At 44.0% G+C, this 18,095-nt stretch overlaps 1 protein-coding gene across 18 annotated transcripts in view; it reads right to left on the reverse strand.

Annotated features, from left to right (window-relative positions):
* Positions 1-843: 843 nt before the first annotated feature.
* The window catches only part of LOC310888937 (SET-binding protein-like), a 310,630-nt gene continuing 293,378 nt past the window's right edge, over positions 844-18,095 (reverse strand). For 8 of the 18 annotated variants that reach the window (XM_083852582.1, XM_083852581.1, XM_083852580.1 and 5 more), the window contains 2 exons: positions 9,017-9,184; positions 844-3,115 (listed from right to left, as the gene is read on the reverse strand). In XM_083852582.1, the coding sequence (XP_083708708.1) occupies positions 2,559-3,115; positions 9,017-9,184 (725 nt within the window). In that variant the 3' untranslated portion in view covers positions 844-2,558. The remainder of the gene's footprint in view (positions 3,116-9,016; positions 9,185-18,095) is intronic. The other 10 variants (XM_083852576.1, XM_083852590.1, XM_083852589.1 and 7 more) reach the window with 3 other exon arrangements.

Below are 18,095 nucleotides of genomic sequence, written 5' to 3' on the forward strand. Positions count from 1 at the left end.
AAAGAGATCACTGAAGATGAAACTAAGGATAGATGGCTTAGTTTCAGCTTATAGGCTACCTGGAATACAAAACCTTTTTTTTTTTTTCTTGCATTTTAAGAGACGCTTTCAACTACTTGCAGGCCCAAGGGAAAGATGGAAAACCAAAGGTTTCTGAATCAACTAAAACGCCGTCCAATGCTTTTTAAGGAAGAAAGGAGGAGCTGGAGGAGGCATAAGCATTTTTTTTTCCTGCAGGCCTACGGCTTCAGTCGATAACACTGCACTGATTCAAGAGAAATGAAAGGCAAAGCTGGTTGTAACAGAAGCAGCAACCAATCAGTTTATTTCTAAGCTGCATTAATTGGAAAACAAAAAGCACAAATGAGTATGATGAATGATGCAAAAAAAAATCAGAAACAAAATTCTGCGATCCATCTTATCAGTTTTAAGGAGATAGGATCTCAACATTTGTTCCAGCCTTAAAAAAATAAATTAAAAAAAAAACACATAAAAAACCTTCTCCCAGCCCCCCAACCCCAGTCCAAACCCCAAATGCATTCAGTTTTAATAAGCTAAGGTGCTATCACAGAAGAAAAATCTGTCTCTAAGAATAATGAGCTGTATGTTTCCACTGTCCCTTTAACACCATGGTCTTGATATGATTTTTGTAAAAAAGTAACAGAATAAAAATGCTTTCTTTTTTTTTGGTGGGGACTTTTTTCTTTTTTGTTGTCTTTTTTTTTTTTTTTTTACTGTCATGCTATGTCATGGGAATAACAGTTGGCTTATGAATCATTGAATAATTCCACTCCCCACTCCCTTACTGGAATTTTCCCTCCTCCCCCCCCCCCCCCAATTTTAATATCCATCTTGCCATGTCAGGTGTTGGGTGTACTGAAGGACTTTAAAAAGAAATAAAATAAAGTTGAATGTACCTATTTCCCTATTTCAAATTTCAACAACCAACTTTTTTTTATTATTTTTTTATTGCATTGTTACTGCAGTGGAACAGCTTCATGTTCAGTCTTTGAGTTAAACATTTTGATTGGGCTGTGGAAATGGAGCTCAGGTATTTTACCCAATTTAGATCAATGGTTAACGTACAACTCGAATGAGAAATGTACAATTTGAACTGACCATTTAAAGAGACGATTTGTCACACACAGTTTGCATCCATGCAGACTGAGAGCTTTATAATTACATTATGTACAAAAAAAAATTTCTTTTTAGTTTATTAAGGCAACCACAACTTGGAGAACATGTCCAAAGTGGCATTAATACAATTGCAGTGTTGATACCCTTTGAACATTTTATTTTTATTTTCAGATAAGAACACTTATTCCTTTTCTTTTTTAAGAAATAATTGCCAAGAAAGAACCTATTTTCCATAGGGTTTTGTCCTCTATTTTTTTAAAACAATCTACTTTATCTATTTTCTTTAAAAGAACATATCAAGGCATTGCTACCCAATGCAAATAATTTGGATCCTGGGTTTCCCATAATTTCACTGGGAATTGCAGGTGGTAAGAACTGGTAGGGTTGGGCCCTGTCTTTTTACTCTATTTTTTCTGTCCTACTTTTTTCTTTTCACTTTTTATTCTTTTTTTTTTTTTTGGTGATTTTGTCCATGTTTACTGTAACTCTATTCCCCAGAAGTGTCTTGCTGTTCTCTACTCATATGTACCAAGCATCAAAACAACTTGGTTGATGGATGACCCCTTTTTCACATGCCATTGCAAATGCCAAGTTGCTTCATAGAAACATGCTCTTATAACTGAATATCCATGTACACCTTATTTGAAATGCTGTGATATTCCGTCGTTCCTTGGGATAGCACTCAGAATGAGAGTGTGCACATGTAAGGCTCTACTTTTCTATTGTCTATATTGCAGCTAGTTGTAACTAGGCAAGTAAATGAGAAAAAAAAAAAATATATAGTTCTATCAGGAGTCAGGCATTTGGGGTTATGCTGCCCCAAAACCTGGTAGGTATATAAAACTGAAAAAAAAAAAGAAAAATTAAAACAGATTATAACCAAGATCACAGTTGAGAAAATTACACTATTTTTTTGTTCTTTTTTTTTCTCTTTTTTTTTCTTTTTTCTTTTTTTTCCTTATTTTTTACAGTGATTTCTACTATGGTATGGTTACTCTTAGTTTCACCTGGCCCGCCAAACAGAATCAGAGTCGAGCATGCAGCTCTAGTGACAACGTTCAGCTCTCTGTGAGGGCAACCTCCCGCCTTCGGGTACGGTGTGAGCACAGCAATGCCGAGATGCTGATTAGTTTTGGAAACTCTGCAAAGTAGACAGTCTCCCCAACTTTGACACCCCCCACCCCCCTCGCCCCCACCTTTCCAGCCCCTCACCATTTCCCCCTCTTTCCTGAGGGGCCGGGACTGAAGCGATAAAGAGGAAGATGTGAACCCCAGCTGGCACAGCTCTCCATGATGGGTTTCGGTTGCCCGAGGGACAAGTCCAGTGCTGCCGTGGGGGCAAAGCAGACTGCGTGCCTCCAGTCCGCCAGTCCCGGCGTGCCCTGCTACCGGCACCCGACATCCGACGGGGTGTGCTGGCCTTACGGGAGGCCTTTGTTTTCACTTCCTCTGCCTTTCCGGTGCCGCTTCACTTTTACATCCTCCTCCTCCTCCTGCGGGGACTTGCTTTTCCTTTTCCCAACCCGTGGCGTCTGGGGCGGAGGGAGAGAGGGTGGCGGGGGTTGAGGAGGGAGAGGAGGTGGCAGGGGTGGCATCTCTCGAGCCATGTGTATGACAGCCTCGATGGTGGCCATGATCGTGTCTTGGGTGGCTGCTTGCTCCAATATCAACGGATTCAGTGTTGGTCTCTGACTTCTTTTGCTGGGAAGGTCAATGCATTTTTCCAGAATGGGCATTTGGTCTCTGGAGTCTTCATCAAAGGAGAGGGTTTGCTTCCGGGGACGCCCCCTCCGCTTCTTGACGAAGTTATTGCCTGTCTTTGATTGTCTCTGCAGCCGCTTGGCTTTCAGGATCTTGTTCACGTGATCCAGATTCTTCTTTGTGGACAGGATCTTGGTGTAGTTGCACATCTTGCGCACCTCACACTGGATTGCTTCAATTTCACGGCGCTTGAACCTTTTTTTCAGTGGTGGGCTGGCTGTTGGGAGACAAGGACAGAAACAGGGCTGGGTCAAACAACAGTGAATGGAAACCCTCCTTTGTCTGCTTTCAGTATCACGAAGACTAGGGGTTTTCAAGACTGAGAGGCTGAATATGACTACTGAAGAAGCAGTGGCTGTGAGAAAGGACTTTGCATAGACAAGCAATTAAAAAAAATAAAAGAATAATTATTACAGTCCCAGAAGAATTGCTGTTACCTCCTTTTTTACTGTTCTAGATGAAAACACAACTTTGTTAAGTTGTCCTCAGTGATCCATCTCCAGTTCTCTTCTCTTCTAAAGCAGCAAAACTTTCCTACATCAGTGCTTTACTGTGGGTTTGCTTCAGTCTCATTCCTAAGCCTCTAATGGGAGGGAAGAAAGGGCTGCTTAGCATAGGTGTCACATTGGTCCACCGTAACTATTAAACTTTGTATACCCCAAACACATACCCCTGATGTCTTCACATTGGTCTTTAATGCTTGCCATGGATGTCAGATAGTATGAAAAGTGTTTGTTACGGAAAATAGTGGGCACTTGAAAGTTCTGTGGCTCACTTCACCTGTGGTAAATTTGTTAGTCCCACTTGGATTTCTTTACTATCATCTCCGCAGAAACTAGCTGAAACTATCAGTCGTATAATTGACATTAATGGCCCCTGAAGTAAGCTTACTCCTGCCTGGTTCAGATCACTTACTTTAGATCTGAATGAAGTCCAAAGTAGTTAAGTGTCTTGCCAAGGTCACGTTGTGCGTCACTGTCAGAGCTGGAAAGAACCCAGCATTTCTTGGCTCCTGGGCCTTTGCTTAGGACACGAGACCTTGCTTGTTTTTTTTTGTCTTAAATTGTTTCATTGTCCTTTAACAAATGTGGCATTTGTTCAGAGTTCAAGATTTGCACGTGGATTATAAGTAACTATCCCTTTGTGAGTGAAACTGTATTGCAATAACTGGTGCTCCCTTTCACTCCTAACATACCCGTTCTGCGCTGCTGGAAAAGAAATGATTGAGTTTGTGATTTCTTTTTAGTAAAGAATAAAACATCCCACTAAATTAACCTCAGCCCACATCTACTTGCAAACTTAATTTACACCTGACTATCAAGCAGTCATTTGGGTTTGAAATCTTTGAAGTTTCCAAAGTGGCCAAGATTTTGAGAAAAGTTCATTTGGGGGTTATCATTCCCTTCATGGCTAACAGGGCAATCTTTTAGCAGTAGTTTAAAATGAAGTTGCTGTTGTAGCATTTTCTGTAGATAATCAGGAGCTGTCAAGTGGCAGAATCTTCCCTTGCTCACTATGACAGATTTAGCATACAAACATCACTTACAGTCCTCCCCTCTTGGACAACATAAATTATTGGCTCTTATACCACCACGTTGCTTGGATTCAGCAAAGAGCTTGCATAAACAAATCCAAGTTACAATGCAAGAAGTAGAAGTGAGTCATAAACAAAACACAGAAATATGCTCTCTTATAAATAAAGACCTGGATGGCCAACTTCCCAAAGTCTGGTTTTCATTAATTACAAAACAAAATACATTTTCCATATGTAACTCACTCCCCACACAAAAAAAAAAAGAAAAAGAAAACCCACTTACAGTTTGTGGTTCACAAAGGACAAAAGAAAAGAGAAATGCACTCATTTTGGTAGCAAAGGAAAAGAGAAAGGAAAGGAAATGTCCAAACTACTAGGGAAAATCTAATTAGTTGCACAAAATTCCTCTCAAGTAGGTCACCCCTAAAAAGGGTGGGTATAAGAGCCCTAAGCGCAAGTGGCCATGAGCTCTTTCTCAGTCATCTGATCAAAAAAAATAGATCCCTGTCACACAAAGCCATTACTCTGTGGCCTCACTGATGACCAACATATAAAGTCCCAATATTTTCAGTCCTAAGCATTCAAATCTTTTGGGTTTCTCCCAGATTCTGAGAGTAGCTTCAGGTAAGAGGATTTAAGAAATCAAACTCTTTGCACAGCCTTCATATTTGCTGTCCACGTTTTGCCTTTTATCACTATTGCCAGGGCCCATTTTCAAGACTTTTTGAAAACACCTATGTTCAAGATGCATTTTTTTTTCTCCCAGACAGTAAAGTTGAAATTTTTCAGTTGGTGATGGAAATCTTGTAGATGGGAATTTTAGTGAAAATACAGGAAAAATTGCAAGGTCCATGGTGAAATCTGGAGATTTGGCATTACTCTCATCTTTAATTGGAAAGACAGCAAGACAAAGGGCAGGAAATTCATTTGAAAAGAAGAATCTGCAAGATTTTATGTCTCTACTGAGATCTATTAGTATCTGTTATTTCTGCATCTAGTATTAATACCCCATTGCCGTCAATGGAGATCTGCTCCATACAGTCAGGAGAGGATGCATTCCTACTCTTCTATTTTTAAAATGGGAGTTTAATGCCTTTTGAGATGACCATGGACATCCTTCTGATCTCCAGATACTGAATAAGTAGGGTGCAGGTCTCCTGGTGGTCCTGCCAGCCCTGATGGGTGTTTTAGTCACCCAAGACATCCAGGACACCCAGGCTTAGAGATGGAATGGAGCTCAATGGCGTGTAGACAGGGACTGAGTGGAACAAAGGCAGGCATTTGCTTTCTGCCAAACTGCCTAGTTTTCTAAAATCAACTGATACACAGGCAGTTAGTGGCAGATACCTACACTTACATGTAAATCTGTGAGCTGAATACCCAATGTCTTCCTTCATGTTGTTGAGATGACTTTCTTGCCATCCTAAAACTTTGAAAGCTGACAGACCCTTTCCTTTTGGACTGAAACTCATTCTCTCTTAATTAAAAAAAAAAAAAAAAAAAGTTGTTCTGTGCTGGTTTACTGTAGTAATTTTTCTTTCATAAATGCTTTGGGGTGTTTATGACTTTCCCAGGAAACTTGTCTTGTTAGAAGCTACTAATAATGCTTTTGCTTTTCTCCCTAGCAAGCCGCTGAACTTGCATGCTTTAGAAAATATTTGAATTGTGTTACATAGTCTGCCAATAGTCAGAATACACGTCTTGAATAAGTAATATCCTTTCAAGTCAGGCTTTTTAAAGGCGATATTAGGAAACACAATATTATTTTGACTGTTGAGAGTCAGGGACATCTGATTCTACATTTGGAGAAGGGAGGCTATGTGGAAAGGAGTCTGATGGGTCTGCAGGGGGAAGATTTGATGAGATGTGCATATGACAAAATATCAGGGAGATCTGCCAAAATAAACCACCATTGAAGTGAGAGCCATTAGGTGTTACCAACTCATCTGGAAGCTCTTGGTGAGCAATCTTTGATATAAAATATTTTACTATATTGCCATGTGATATACTGCTCTGCTGAAAACCAAAGCTAAGTACTAATCTTTTCCATTTTATCCAGACAGACCCCTGCCCAACCCTGGACCCAAGTTGGTCTGCATTGTTTTTAGGCTTTGTTGTTTTCTTCCTGCACATAATTTACTGTTTGCACATGGAAACTTTGCTCTGGGAGGAAGACTTTCCCCTATCTCTATTAGGTGAAATTCATCTTAAAAGGGATGAAGAGGAGGTTGGGAATAGTAACACAGTGCCTGTGTATGACATAGGAAGAAGGCAATATGTCTCTGAAGAGATGATACAACATGATGGCAACCTCCAGGCGATGGAGTACCAGGAAGAGGACTTTGCTGCTTGGGCATAGTTATCTCCCTTCACCTTTCCAGGCTGCAGGGCCACATGCTGCCTCTGTGAAGCCCTGAAGCTATTGGGCACAGTCTAGCCCAAAGTGATCAGAAGCTAGAAATACTTGATGCAAAAGGCTGGCAGAAGAAGGAAAGTGCCCTGATTTTTCCCTTACTCCATGGGGAGGACCCATTACGGAGGAAATCCTTCTTTCAGAGAGATCACTAGAGAGCGATAGGAGAGAGAAGCAGTTTGGCCTCCCGAGACACAGATAATTCAGATAAGCACCAGCATTTCTGGACTTCTGTCTGAAAATGGATGTCTGAGGCTTTCCACATGCTATCAGAGACAGGCACACTGCAGTGTCCCCTGTAAATACTCTGTCTCAAATGCAGGCTATGAAAACAAACTGCAAAGTTACACATTGCTTCTGCACATTGCTGCTGCTTTCTGTCCAATCAAACTTTTATACTTTTCCTCCATCCCTTCCCTACTTTCCAGAAACAAACAACCTACCTAGCTGCATCAAACAAGCGAGAAGCAGTGTTGGCATTAAAAACAAACAAACAAACAAACACCTTTGCACATTTAAAATAAGGCACACCGAGGCCCTGCATTTCTCCCCTCCCCGTGGTATGCAGATGCAGAGTGGCTCTGTCTCATAGTCAGAGACAAATCAAAATGAGTGCTGGCCAAGCTGGGAAGTCACAGAGGACTGATATAGCTGGAAATAGCTTCTGAGGCAATAAGAGAAATCTCTACCAAAAATATATGTTTCCGAAGGTAGCTTAAAGGAGGCTGAACAACCCACTCCACCACAGTGGTGTTGAACAAGGATATATCAGACGTCTTGGAAGTTCTCCATTTCTCCTCTGACTTTATTCTGGATGGCTTTGGTATGTCTGCAGCACTAAAGATCAATCTTACAGCCTGTCGTTTTGCATCCCTTCAGAGTTGCCTGAGGCCACTTGCAAGAACACGGCACAGAGAAGACTGTTTGCTCAACAGCTGGGCTCAATTTGTTGACTTCATTTGAATGGAGGAATTTTCAAAGAGCTTTCCATTAATTACAGGAAACCCATAGCACTGTCCTATTTTCCCATTAACACAGTTTCTTTCAGTTTTCACTAAATTATTTCAACATCTGGCCTACAGATGAACCGATAATTTAATTAGACTTCTGAAAATGGAAAGAATGAACTATGCAGTTAAGCATACACTTTCATCTTGAAACTGATCATAAAATATTTGAGTGCTTTCATTCTCCATTGCATTAAAAATCTATCCTTAGTTTATATATAGGAAAGTATTAAAGGCTAAACAGAGACTCTTGATTTTTTTTTTACATAAAAAATTATCTTTATAGAGGCCACTTTACAGCATGGTTCCCTTGTTTTCACTATTTATTCAGGAAACTAGAGGAAAATCAAAAAGAGCGCACTGAAACAGCACCTTCAATTGCATAATTAGATATGTTATCATTCCATAACTCAATGATACAAATACCTTTTTGTGAATGTGGAATCAGAGGTTTGACAAGACTAAGAAACTCCTAATAGCTGCATGTAGGGTAATGTACTGTGGGCATTCACTGGAAATTAAGACACAATGCAAGATTAACTTCTCTATCCATGCCCCCCCAAAAGGCATGATGATGACTGAATGACTTGGCTCAATTTTTGACTGTATAAAGCTATCACCTTCCAATCTGATTCCAAATAGAAGCACAAAATATAAGGTGACTGAAAAAAATGCTACTACTGCTTATTTATTCCCATATATTTTAAATTACTGTTCATTGCCCCAGACAATTTCACATTTGCAAGACAGAATATTATGCTAAAATCACTGAAGTATGCAGAAAGAAATATTAGCTTCTCCTTAGCTATTCGCTGTGTATTCAGCATATTCATACTACAGGGATGGGAACATTCAAATAAATGAACAACAGGGCTAAGAAAGCAACCCAAGAGCCTTGCTTCAGAGTCCCCTGTTAGACCATACGGGCTGGTGCTACTTGTATCCTCATTATTGCACAAGTGGTGGTATGTGAATAAAAGAGATTTGATATGCCAAGATATGATGATGATAAGAAAGTGTTAGAAAAAATTGCAGCCTGATTATCACATCAGATATGCATATTTGCAACTACTACTCAAATCAAGAAGTACAAGCACATAGTGTTCAGTGCAGGGAGGAAGAAGGTGAAGAAGAAATAGAGAGAATGGAGAGAAACAACTTTACCTGCTTCAGATGCTGCTGCTGCTGAAGGTAGGAGAGATAATACTGGAGTCGGCGTTGCAATACTGTCAACAGCTGCTGGTTTCCTTCTGGTCATCATGTTACAGGCAGAACTTTCCATTTTACTGTGAAGTGAAGTCTGGTCTGCTTTTAAGGGGGGTCCTACAATTCCTGGGGAAGGAAACAAAATTTGGATGAACATTGACGAATGAATTGAATCAGACTGGGGAATATCTGGAGATGAGTACTCAGCTGCTGTCTTTGCTACAGCAATATATTTTCATATTTCCCTGTACATATGGTCTTGATACTAGCAAGGATCAAGACTTTTATTAATTTCTAATACTTTCGCTTCAGAAGGTGCTATCAGTGATCTCTATAAACAGTGGGAAACCAGAATAATAATTCCACATCGTTACTCTTTCTTCTGCAAGCAAATACACATACGTATACATGTTTAAAGACAGACACGCTTCATATCTCTATTCAGTGAGATTGTCTATTTGTCATTCTCTATGTAGTATATTCTCCACACAGATTTATGTACTTCTCTTCTGTAATGACTTGACTCAATGTGTGTTTCGTCCGAGTAAGGAGCAGGCATCAGGAACAGCTTCAGCATATAATTCCCTGTCTAAAGCACATTACACTTCTACATATTTTTAGGAATCCCCTTACTAATAAAAATCTACCTTACAACTCATCAAAGAGGTGGGAGTTAAAAAAAGAGTACTTTCTCATACATTTTTCTACCAACAGATTCTGATGGCATCAGAGTTACTCATATAGCAATTATAAAATGGAATAAATGAATGGTACAAATATACCAAAGAGGTCAAAAGCTCCAAGAAAATAAAAGCTATGCAAGCAAGGCTGGTAGATTCCTCCCTTAGCAATGTTTCTCAAACTCTCTTACAATTTGAACCCTTTTTTTGTTTGTTTGTTTGTAAATGCATAAAATTTAAACTGCCAGTTCTGAAATCTTACATATTAGATATCTTCCTGACTAATACATCTGAATGTATATTGTTGTGGTTTAACCCGGCCAGCAGCTAAGCACCACATACCCGTTCGCTCACCCTCCCCCTCTTTCTCTGGGATGGGGGAGAGAAACAGGAAAATGGAGCCTGTGGGTTGAGATAGAGACAGTTTACTAAGACAGGGAAAAAAAAATAATGATAATAGTACTACTACTAATAATGTGTATGAAACAAGTGATGCACAATGCAATTGCTCACCACCCGCTGACCGATGCCCAGCCTATTCCCGAGCAGCCGGCCCCCCCACCCCGGCCAGCCACCCCTATATATTGTTTAGCATGACGTCAGATGGGATGGAATACCCCTTTGGCCAGTTTGGGTCAGCTGTTCTGGGTCTGTCCCCTCCCAGCTCCCGCTGCACCCCCAGCCTGCCCGCTGGCAGGACAGAGCGAGAAGCTGAAAAGTCCTTGGCTTGGTGCAAGCACTGCTCTGCAACAATCAAAACATCAGCATGTTATCAGCGCTCTTCTCATCCTAACCCAAAACATAGCACCCTACCAGCTACTAGGAGGAAAATTAACAGGACATACATCCACCCCTTATTCCATACTATTTATGTCATGCTCAGGTTACACCCTTTCCAATACATTCTAATTAATCACCATTTTCATCTATGGTATATACAATGTCCACTGAGTTTGCATAGTCCGTGACTGACTTCGGGCTCCATCTGTCACTGCAGTCTTTCAGGGCAGAAGAGACGGTTTGTGATGTTGGATCGTCAAATGTTGAAGCCCGTTCTCGTTCCATCACATCTCTGTGCTTGTCCATTTCTATCAAAATTCATTCGTTATTATCTGCATGGCTGTTACTGTGATACCATTAATAGGACATTGACATATAGCAATCATGGTAGTGATGACATACAGTATTATATAATAATTAACATACTACAATTCAACTCATGGGCTATTCTCACCCAGTATTAAATCCCCTTGAGGAACACACCGGACCTCCCCATCCTTTTACATTACCCACCAAGTGCATCCAGGTCCCTGAGCAAAAGCAATCCCACGAATGGGTTTGCCTTTTCCTGAGGCAGGAGTAGCCCAGACTGTTTTACCCAGCATGTTTCTTACGTGCACTACAGGAACTTTATCCCCTTCTACAGTGCGTAACAGGTTTGATTGGGCAGGTCCAGCTCGGTTGGCAGATCCCCTAGTATTGACTAACCAGGTGGCCTTTGCCAAATGTGCATCCCAATTTTTGAATGTCCCAGCACCCATTGCTTTCAGTGTAGTCTTCAACAGTCCATTGTATCGCTCAACTTTCCCAGAGGCTGGTGCATGGTGGGGGATGTGATACACCCACTCAATACCATGTTCTTTGGCCCAAGTGTCTATAAGGTTGTTTCGGAAATGAGTCCCATTGTCTGACTCAATTCTCTCTGGGGTGCCATGTCGCCATAGGACTTGCTTTTCAAGGCCCAGGATAGTGTTCCGGGCGGTGGCATGGGGCACAGGATATGTTTCCAGCCATCCGGTGGTTGCTTCCACCATTGTAAGTGCGTGGTGCTTGCCGTTGCGGGTTTGAGGGAGTGTGATGTAATCAATCTGCCAGGCCTCTCCATATTTATATTTCAGCCATCGTCCTCCATACCATAGAGGCTTTGACCGTTTGGCTTCCTTGATTGCAGCACATGTTTCACAATCATGAATAACCTGTGCTATAGTGTTCATGGTCAGGTCCACCCCTCGATCACGAGCCCATCTGTAGGTTGCATCTCTACCTTGATGGCCTGAGGTGTCATGGGCCCATCGGGCTATAAATAATTCACCTTTATGTTGCCAGTCTGGGTCCACCTGAGCCACTTCAGTCTTAGCAGCCTGATCCACCTGCTGGTTGTTTTGATGCTCTTCAGTAGCCCGATTCTTGGGCACATGAGCATCTACGTGGTGTACCTTTACATCCAGTTTCTCTACCCGGGCAGCAATTATCTTGCCACAATGCAGCAGCCCAGATGGGCTTGCCCCTGCGCTGCCAGTTGTTCTGCTTCCATTGCTGTAACCACCCCCACAGGGCATTTGCTACCATCCATGAATCAGTATAGAGATAGAGAACTGGACACTTTTCTCGTTCAGCAATATCTAAAGCCAGCTGGATGGCTTTCACTTCTGCTAACTGACTCGATTCACCTTCTCCCTCAGCAGCTTCTGCAACTCGTCGTGTAGGACTCCATACAGCAGCTTTCCATCTCCGATGCTTCCCCAAAATACGACAGGACCCGTCAGTGAACACGGCATATTTCTTCTCATTTTCCGGTAGCTTGTTGTACAGTGGGGCTTCTTCAGCACGGGCCACCTCCTCCTCTGATGATATCCCAAAGTATTTGCCTTCTGACCAGTCCACAATCACTTCCAGGATTCCTGGGCGACTGGGGTTTCCTATTCGAGCCCGCTGAGTAATCAGTGCAACCCACTTGTTCCATGTAGCATCAGTTGCATGATGTGTAGAGGGGACCCTTCCTTTGAACATCCACCCTAGTACCGGCAGTCGGGGTGCCAGGAGGAGCTGCGCTTCAGTACCGACCTCTTCCGAAGCAGATCGAACTCCTTCATATGCTGCCAATATCTCCTTTTCAGTTGGAGTCTAGCGGGCCTCAGATCCTCTGTATCCCTGACTCCAAAACCCCAGGGGTCGACCTCGAGTTTCCCCAGGTTCTTTCTGCCAGAGGCTCCAGGTGGGACCATTCTCCCTGGCTGCGGTGTAGAGCACATTCTTTACATCTGGTCCTGTTCGGACTGGCCCGAGGGCTACTGCATGAACTATTTCCTGCTTAATTTGTTCAAAGGCTTGTCGTTGCTCAGGGCCCCATTCAAAAGCATTCTTCTTACGGGTTACTTGGTAGAGCGGGTTTACAATCAGACTGTAATTTGGAATGTGCATTCTCCAAAACCCCACGACACCTAGGAAAGTTTGTGTTTCTTTTTTTCTAGTTGGTGGAGACATAGCTGTTATTTTGTTGATCACATCCATTGGGATTTGACGACGTCCATCTTGCCATTTTATTCCTAAAAACTGGATCTCTCATGCAGGTCCTTTAACTTTATTCTGTTTTATGGCAAAACCGGCCTTCAGAAGGATTTGGACTATTTTCTTCCCTTTCTCGAAAACTTCCTCTGCTGTGTCACCCCACACAATGATGTCATCAATGTACTGCAGGTGTTCAGGAGCTTCCCCCTGCTCCAGCGCAGACTGGATCAGTCCATGGCAAATGGTAGGGCTGTGTTTCCACCCCTGGGGCAGCCGATTCCAAGTATATTGGACTCCCCTCCAAGTGAAAGCAAACTGTGGCCTGCACTGTGCTGCTAGAGGGATGGAGAAAAATGCATTAGCGATATCAATTGTGGCGTACCACTTGGCTGCCTTTGATTCCAGTTCATACTGGAGTTCTAGCATGTCCGGCACTGCAGCACTCAGTGGTGGCGTGACTTCGTTCAGGCCACGATAGTCCACTGTTAGTCTCCACTCACCATTAGACTTTCGCACTGGCCATATGGGACTATTAAAAGGTGAATGAGTCTTGCTGATCACTCCTTGGCTCTCCAGTTGACGAATTAGCTTATGGATGGGACTCAGGGAGTCTCGGTTGGTGCGATATTGCCGCCGGTGCACAGTTGTGGTAGCGATCGGCACTTGCTGTTCTTCAACCCTCAGCAACCCCACAACAGAAGGGTCCTCTGAGAGACCAGGCAAGGTAGACAACTGTTTAATGTCCTCTGTCTCCAAGGCAGCTATGCCAAAAGCCCAGCGGAACCCTTTCGGGTCCTTGAAATATCCTCTTCTAAGATAGTCTATGCCAAGGAAGCATGGAGCATGCGGGCCAGTCACAATACGGTGCTTTTGCCACTCATTCCCAGTTAGACTCACTTCAGCCTCCAATACAGTTAACTGCTGGGATCCCCCCGTCACACCATAAATACAGATGGGCTCTGGCCCTTTATAGCTTGATGGCATTACAGTACACTGTGCACCGGTGTCTACTAAAGCCTTATACTTCTGTGCGTCTGACGTGCCAGGCCATCGAATCCACACAGTCCAATAAACTCGATTGTCCCTTTCCTCCCCCTGGCTGGAGGCAGGGCCCCTCTAGTCCTGGTCAGAATCTTCGTTTCTGTGCTTAAAGGACTGCCTGCTGGAAGTTGGAGCAGCAAACTTTTCAGAGAACCCCTTTTTCCCAATTGTTTTCTTTTGCAACTCACGTACCCGTGCCTCTAGGGTCGCAGTAGATTTTCCATCCCATTTTCTCATGTCCTCTCCATGGTCACGTAGGTAAAACCACAGGGCGGCGCGGGGTGTGTGCCCACCATATCGTCTTCCTTGCACGGATGGACGCTTACCCCTGATATCTGAGACACTGGTTTGTACAGGTGGGGAGGAAAATAATCTCTCTTCCAGTTGGTGGACCTCTTCAGAAAGTTTCTCCACAGCCGAGATGCAGGCCTGTAGGAAAGAGGAGAAACTTTCTTCGTACTGCCAGAGTTGTTTAGTCAATTCATCCACTGTGGGTTCCTCATGCTCTTTCCAGGCCATTACTGCCAATGAGCTGGCATATGATGATGGTGCACTCCGTACAAACTCCCTCCACATGGGTCGTGTACACTTGACTTCATCTGGATCTGTGGATATTTGTTCATTATCTAGGTCCCTCAAGGCTCCATTTTAGGGCCAGTCCCCTTCAGTGTCTTTCTAAATGATTTGGATGTAGGACTAGAAGGTGTTTTGAGCAAATTTGCCGACGACACTAAACTTGGAGGAGTTGTGAACTCGGATGAGGGTGGAAAGGCCTTGCAGAGAGATCTGGACAGATTGGACAGCTGGGCGATCACCAACCACATGAAGTTTAACAAAGGCAAGTGTCGGGTCCTGCACCTGGGATGGGGCAACCCTGCCTATACGTACAGACTGGGCGATGAGATGCTGGGGAGCAGCCCCGCAGAGAGGGATCTGGGGGTTGTGGTTGACAGCAAGTTGAATATGAGCCAGCAGTGTGCCCTGGCAGCCAGGAGGGCCAATCGTATCCTGGGGTGCATCAAGCACGGCATTGCTAGTCGGTCGAGGGAGGTGATTGTCCAGCTCTACTCTGCGCTGGTGCGGCCTCACCTCGAGTACTGTGTGCCGTTCTGGGCACCACAGTACAAAAAGGACATTAAGCTGTTGGAGAGTGTCCAGAGGAGGGTGACGAAGATGGTGAAGGGCCTAGAGGGGAAGACATATGAGGAGCGGCTGAGGTCACTGGGCCTGTTCAGCCTGGAGAAGAGGAGGCTGAGGGGGGACCTCATCGCGGTCTACAACTTCCTTGCGAAGGGGAGTGGAGAGGGAGGTGACCTATTCACTGTAAACACCAGTGATAGGACCCGCAGGAATGGTGTTAAGCTGAGGCAGGGGAAGTTTAGGCTGGGCATCAGGAGGTTCTTCACCAAGAGGGTGGTCGCACACTGGAACGGGTTCCCCAGGGAAGTAGTCACTGCACCAAGCCTGTCTGAATTTAAGAAGAGATTGGACTGTGCACTTAGTCACATGGTCAAAACTTTGGGCAGACCTGTGCAGTGCCAAGAGTTGGACTCAATGATCCCTTATGGGTCCCTTCCAACTCGGGATATTCTATGATTCTATGAGGTCCCTATAAATCACCTCCCGCACAGCTAATTCCCTCAGGTACTGGATTCCCTTCTCCATGGTGGTCCACTTGCCTGGTAGACATACAAGTTTTCCTTGAAGGGATACCTTTCCTTCACAGCTGACAGGAGATGCCTCCAAGAGGCTGTAAGGTGGTGCTCCATCTCCAATTGCTTTGTCAATGCCTGCATCTCTAGCAAGGGATCCCAGCCACCTGGCTTCCCTGCCCTCTAATTCCACACAATTGGCTCCGATGTCCCAGCACCGGAGCAGCCAGGTGACAAGCTGCTCACCTATGCAGCGACCAAAATCTTTTCGCACATCTCGTAGCTCATGCTGGTATAGGTTTCGGGTAGTTACTGTTGCTTTTTTGACATCTTTATCTTCATCCTCCTGTTCCTTTGATGGCCCGGCCTCGTCTTCTCCATACCTAGTCTTAGCAGGAGTTTTTCTGCGTTCTAAGCGATCTGACTCTCTAAACCATTTTTTCACCTTGTCTACAGGGGCAACTTGCACTGCTACAGCTCGTTTCTCTGACCCAGCCACAGGGTCTGCCACAGGGGTTGGAATGTCCACTGGGCCCGTCACAGGAGCTGGAATGACTGCTGGGCCCATCACAGGAGCTGGAATGACTGCTGGGCCTGTCACAGGAGCTGAAACAACCGGTGGGCCCAGCACAGGTGTTGGAACAACTGCTGGGCCTGTCACAGGAGTTGGAGTGGCCGCAGAGGCTGGAGTGGCCGCAGGGTCCATTGTAGGGGTCGGAGTGGCTGCAGGGGTTGGAGTGGCCGCAGGGTCTGTCACTAGGTTTATAGTGGCATCGACTGCAGCTCGATAGGCATAGGCCAGACCCCAGCACGCTACAGTGATTTGTGTCACTTTGGAACTGCCAGAGTCCTGGCACCCTTTTTTCAAGCATTCTACCAGTTTTTTAGGATTATGTAGTTGTTCAGGGGAGAATTTCCAAAGCACTGGAGGTGCCCACTGCGCTAGATGCCTGCCCATATCCTCCCACACTCCCTGCCACTCGCAACTATCCCGCCTCAGGACAGATCTCCGGATAAGATTCCTAAGTAGTTGTTTAACCTTAAACAAAACCTGAAGCGCATTCAGGAGACATAACAATAACACCATGCTGGTCTGAGTATCCCAAGGATATTCAGCTATTTTGGAGAACCACCGTAACTAGCTCAGAGGAAAAGAGGGTGGTGAAGGAGAAAGGGAGAGTGAACAGGTAGGAAAAAATAGCTTCCCCTGTCCCCTCCACAGATTGGCTCCCTGACGGCAATAGGTGTAATTGCTAATAGTTTCCGAGATATGGTTTCCAAAGTACAGAGTCGATGACAGTGCTGAGTACAAATACCAGGTTAGAGTCGTGACCAGATATTTCATCATTTCATAAGCCATTGTTACACCGCACAGTACCATAACAATCTTAAACCAGGGCCCGGAAAGGATAAACAGTGCAACAGGGAGCACATACAGAAAGTAACGTGCTATAAAACTCAATTTGGAAAACAGGTACAGCAGACTGATATCAAAGCAATCAACATCGTGACTAGCAACTATTAAGCAGGTCCAATACTTATACCAATTTTAGTTTAACACACTCTGGTCAAATCTGTCGATATCTCAACCCTTCGAGCCCCACATTGGGCGGCAAAAGGACTGTTGTGGTTTAACCCGGCTGGCAGCTAAACACCACACAGCCGTTCGCTCACTCTCCCCCTCCCTCTCTGGGATGGGGGAGAGAAACGGGAAAGTGAAGCCTGTGAGTTGAGATAAAGACAGTTTATTAAGACAGGAAAATAATAATAATAATAATAATAGTACTATTACTAATAATGTGTATGAAACAAGTGATGCACAATACAATTGCTCACCACCCGTTGACCGATGCCCAGCCTATCCCCAAGCAGCCAGCCCCCCCACCCTGGCCAGCCACCCCTATATATTGTTTAGCATGAGGTCAGATAGTATGGAATACCCCTTTGGCCAGTTTGGGTCAGCTGTCCTGGGTCTGTCCCCTCCCAGCTCCTGCTGCACCCCCAGCCTGCTCGCTGGCAGGACAGAGCGAGAAGCCGAAAAGTCCTTGGCTTGGTGCAAGCACTGCTCTGCAACAATTAAAACATCATCATGTTATCAGCACTCTTCCCATCCTAACCCAAAACATAGCACCCTACCAGCTACTAGGAGGAAAATTAACTCTATCCTTACTGAAACCAGGACAATATCCATCCATTTATATATAATATTTGTGTGAGTTTGTGTATGCGTATACATACCACATTTACATCTGTAAGTATATGAAAAAAAAAAGAAGAAAAAGAAAAAAAATAAATGTATCAAGTGGGAAGTCAGCTAAAATGTCTTAGTCAGTTTTTTACAGTGAGAGTTTTTGCTGATTATAGAAAACTCCTAGC

Source organism: Anser anser, assembly GCF_964211835.1.
Source record: "Anser anser genome assembly, contig: SUPER_W_unloc_6, whole genome shotgun sequence".
NCBI classification, from domain to species: Eukaryota; Metazoa; Chordata; class Aves; order Anseriformes; family Anatidae; genus Anser; species Anser anser.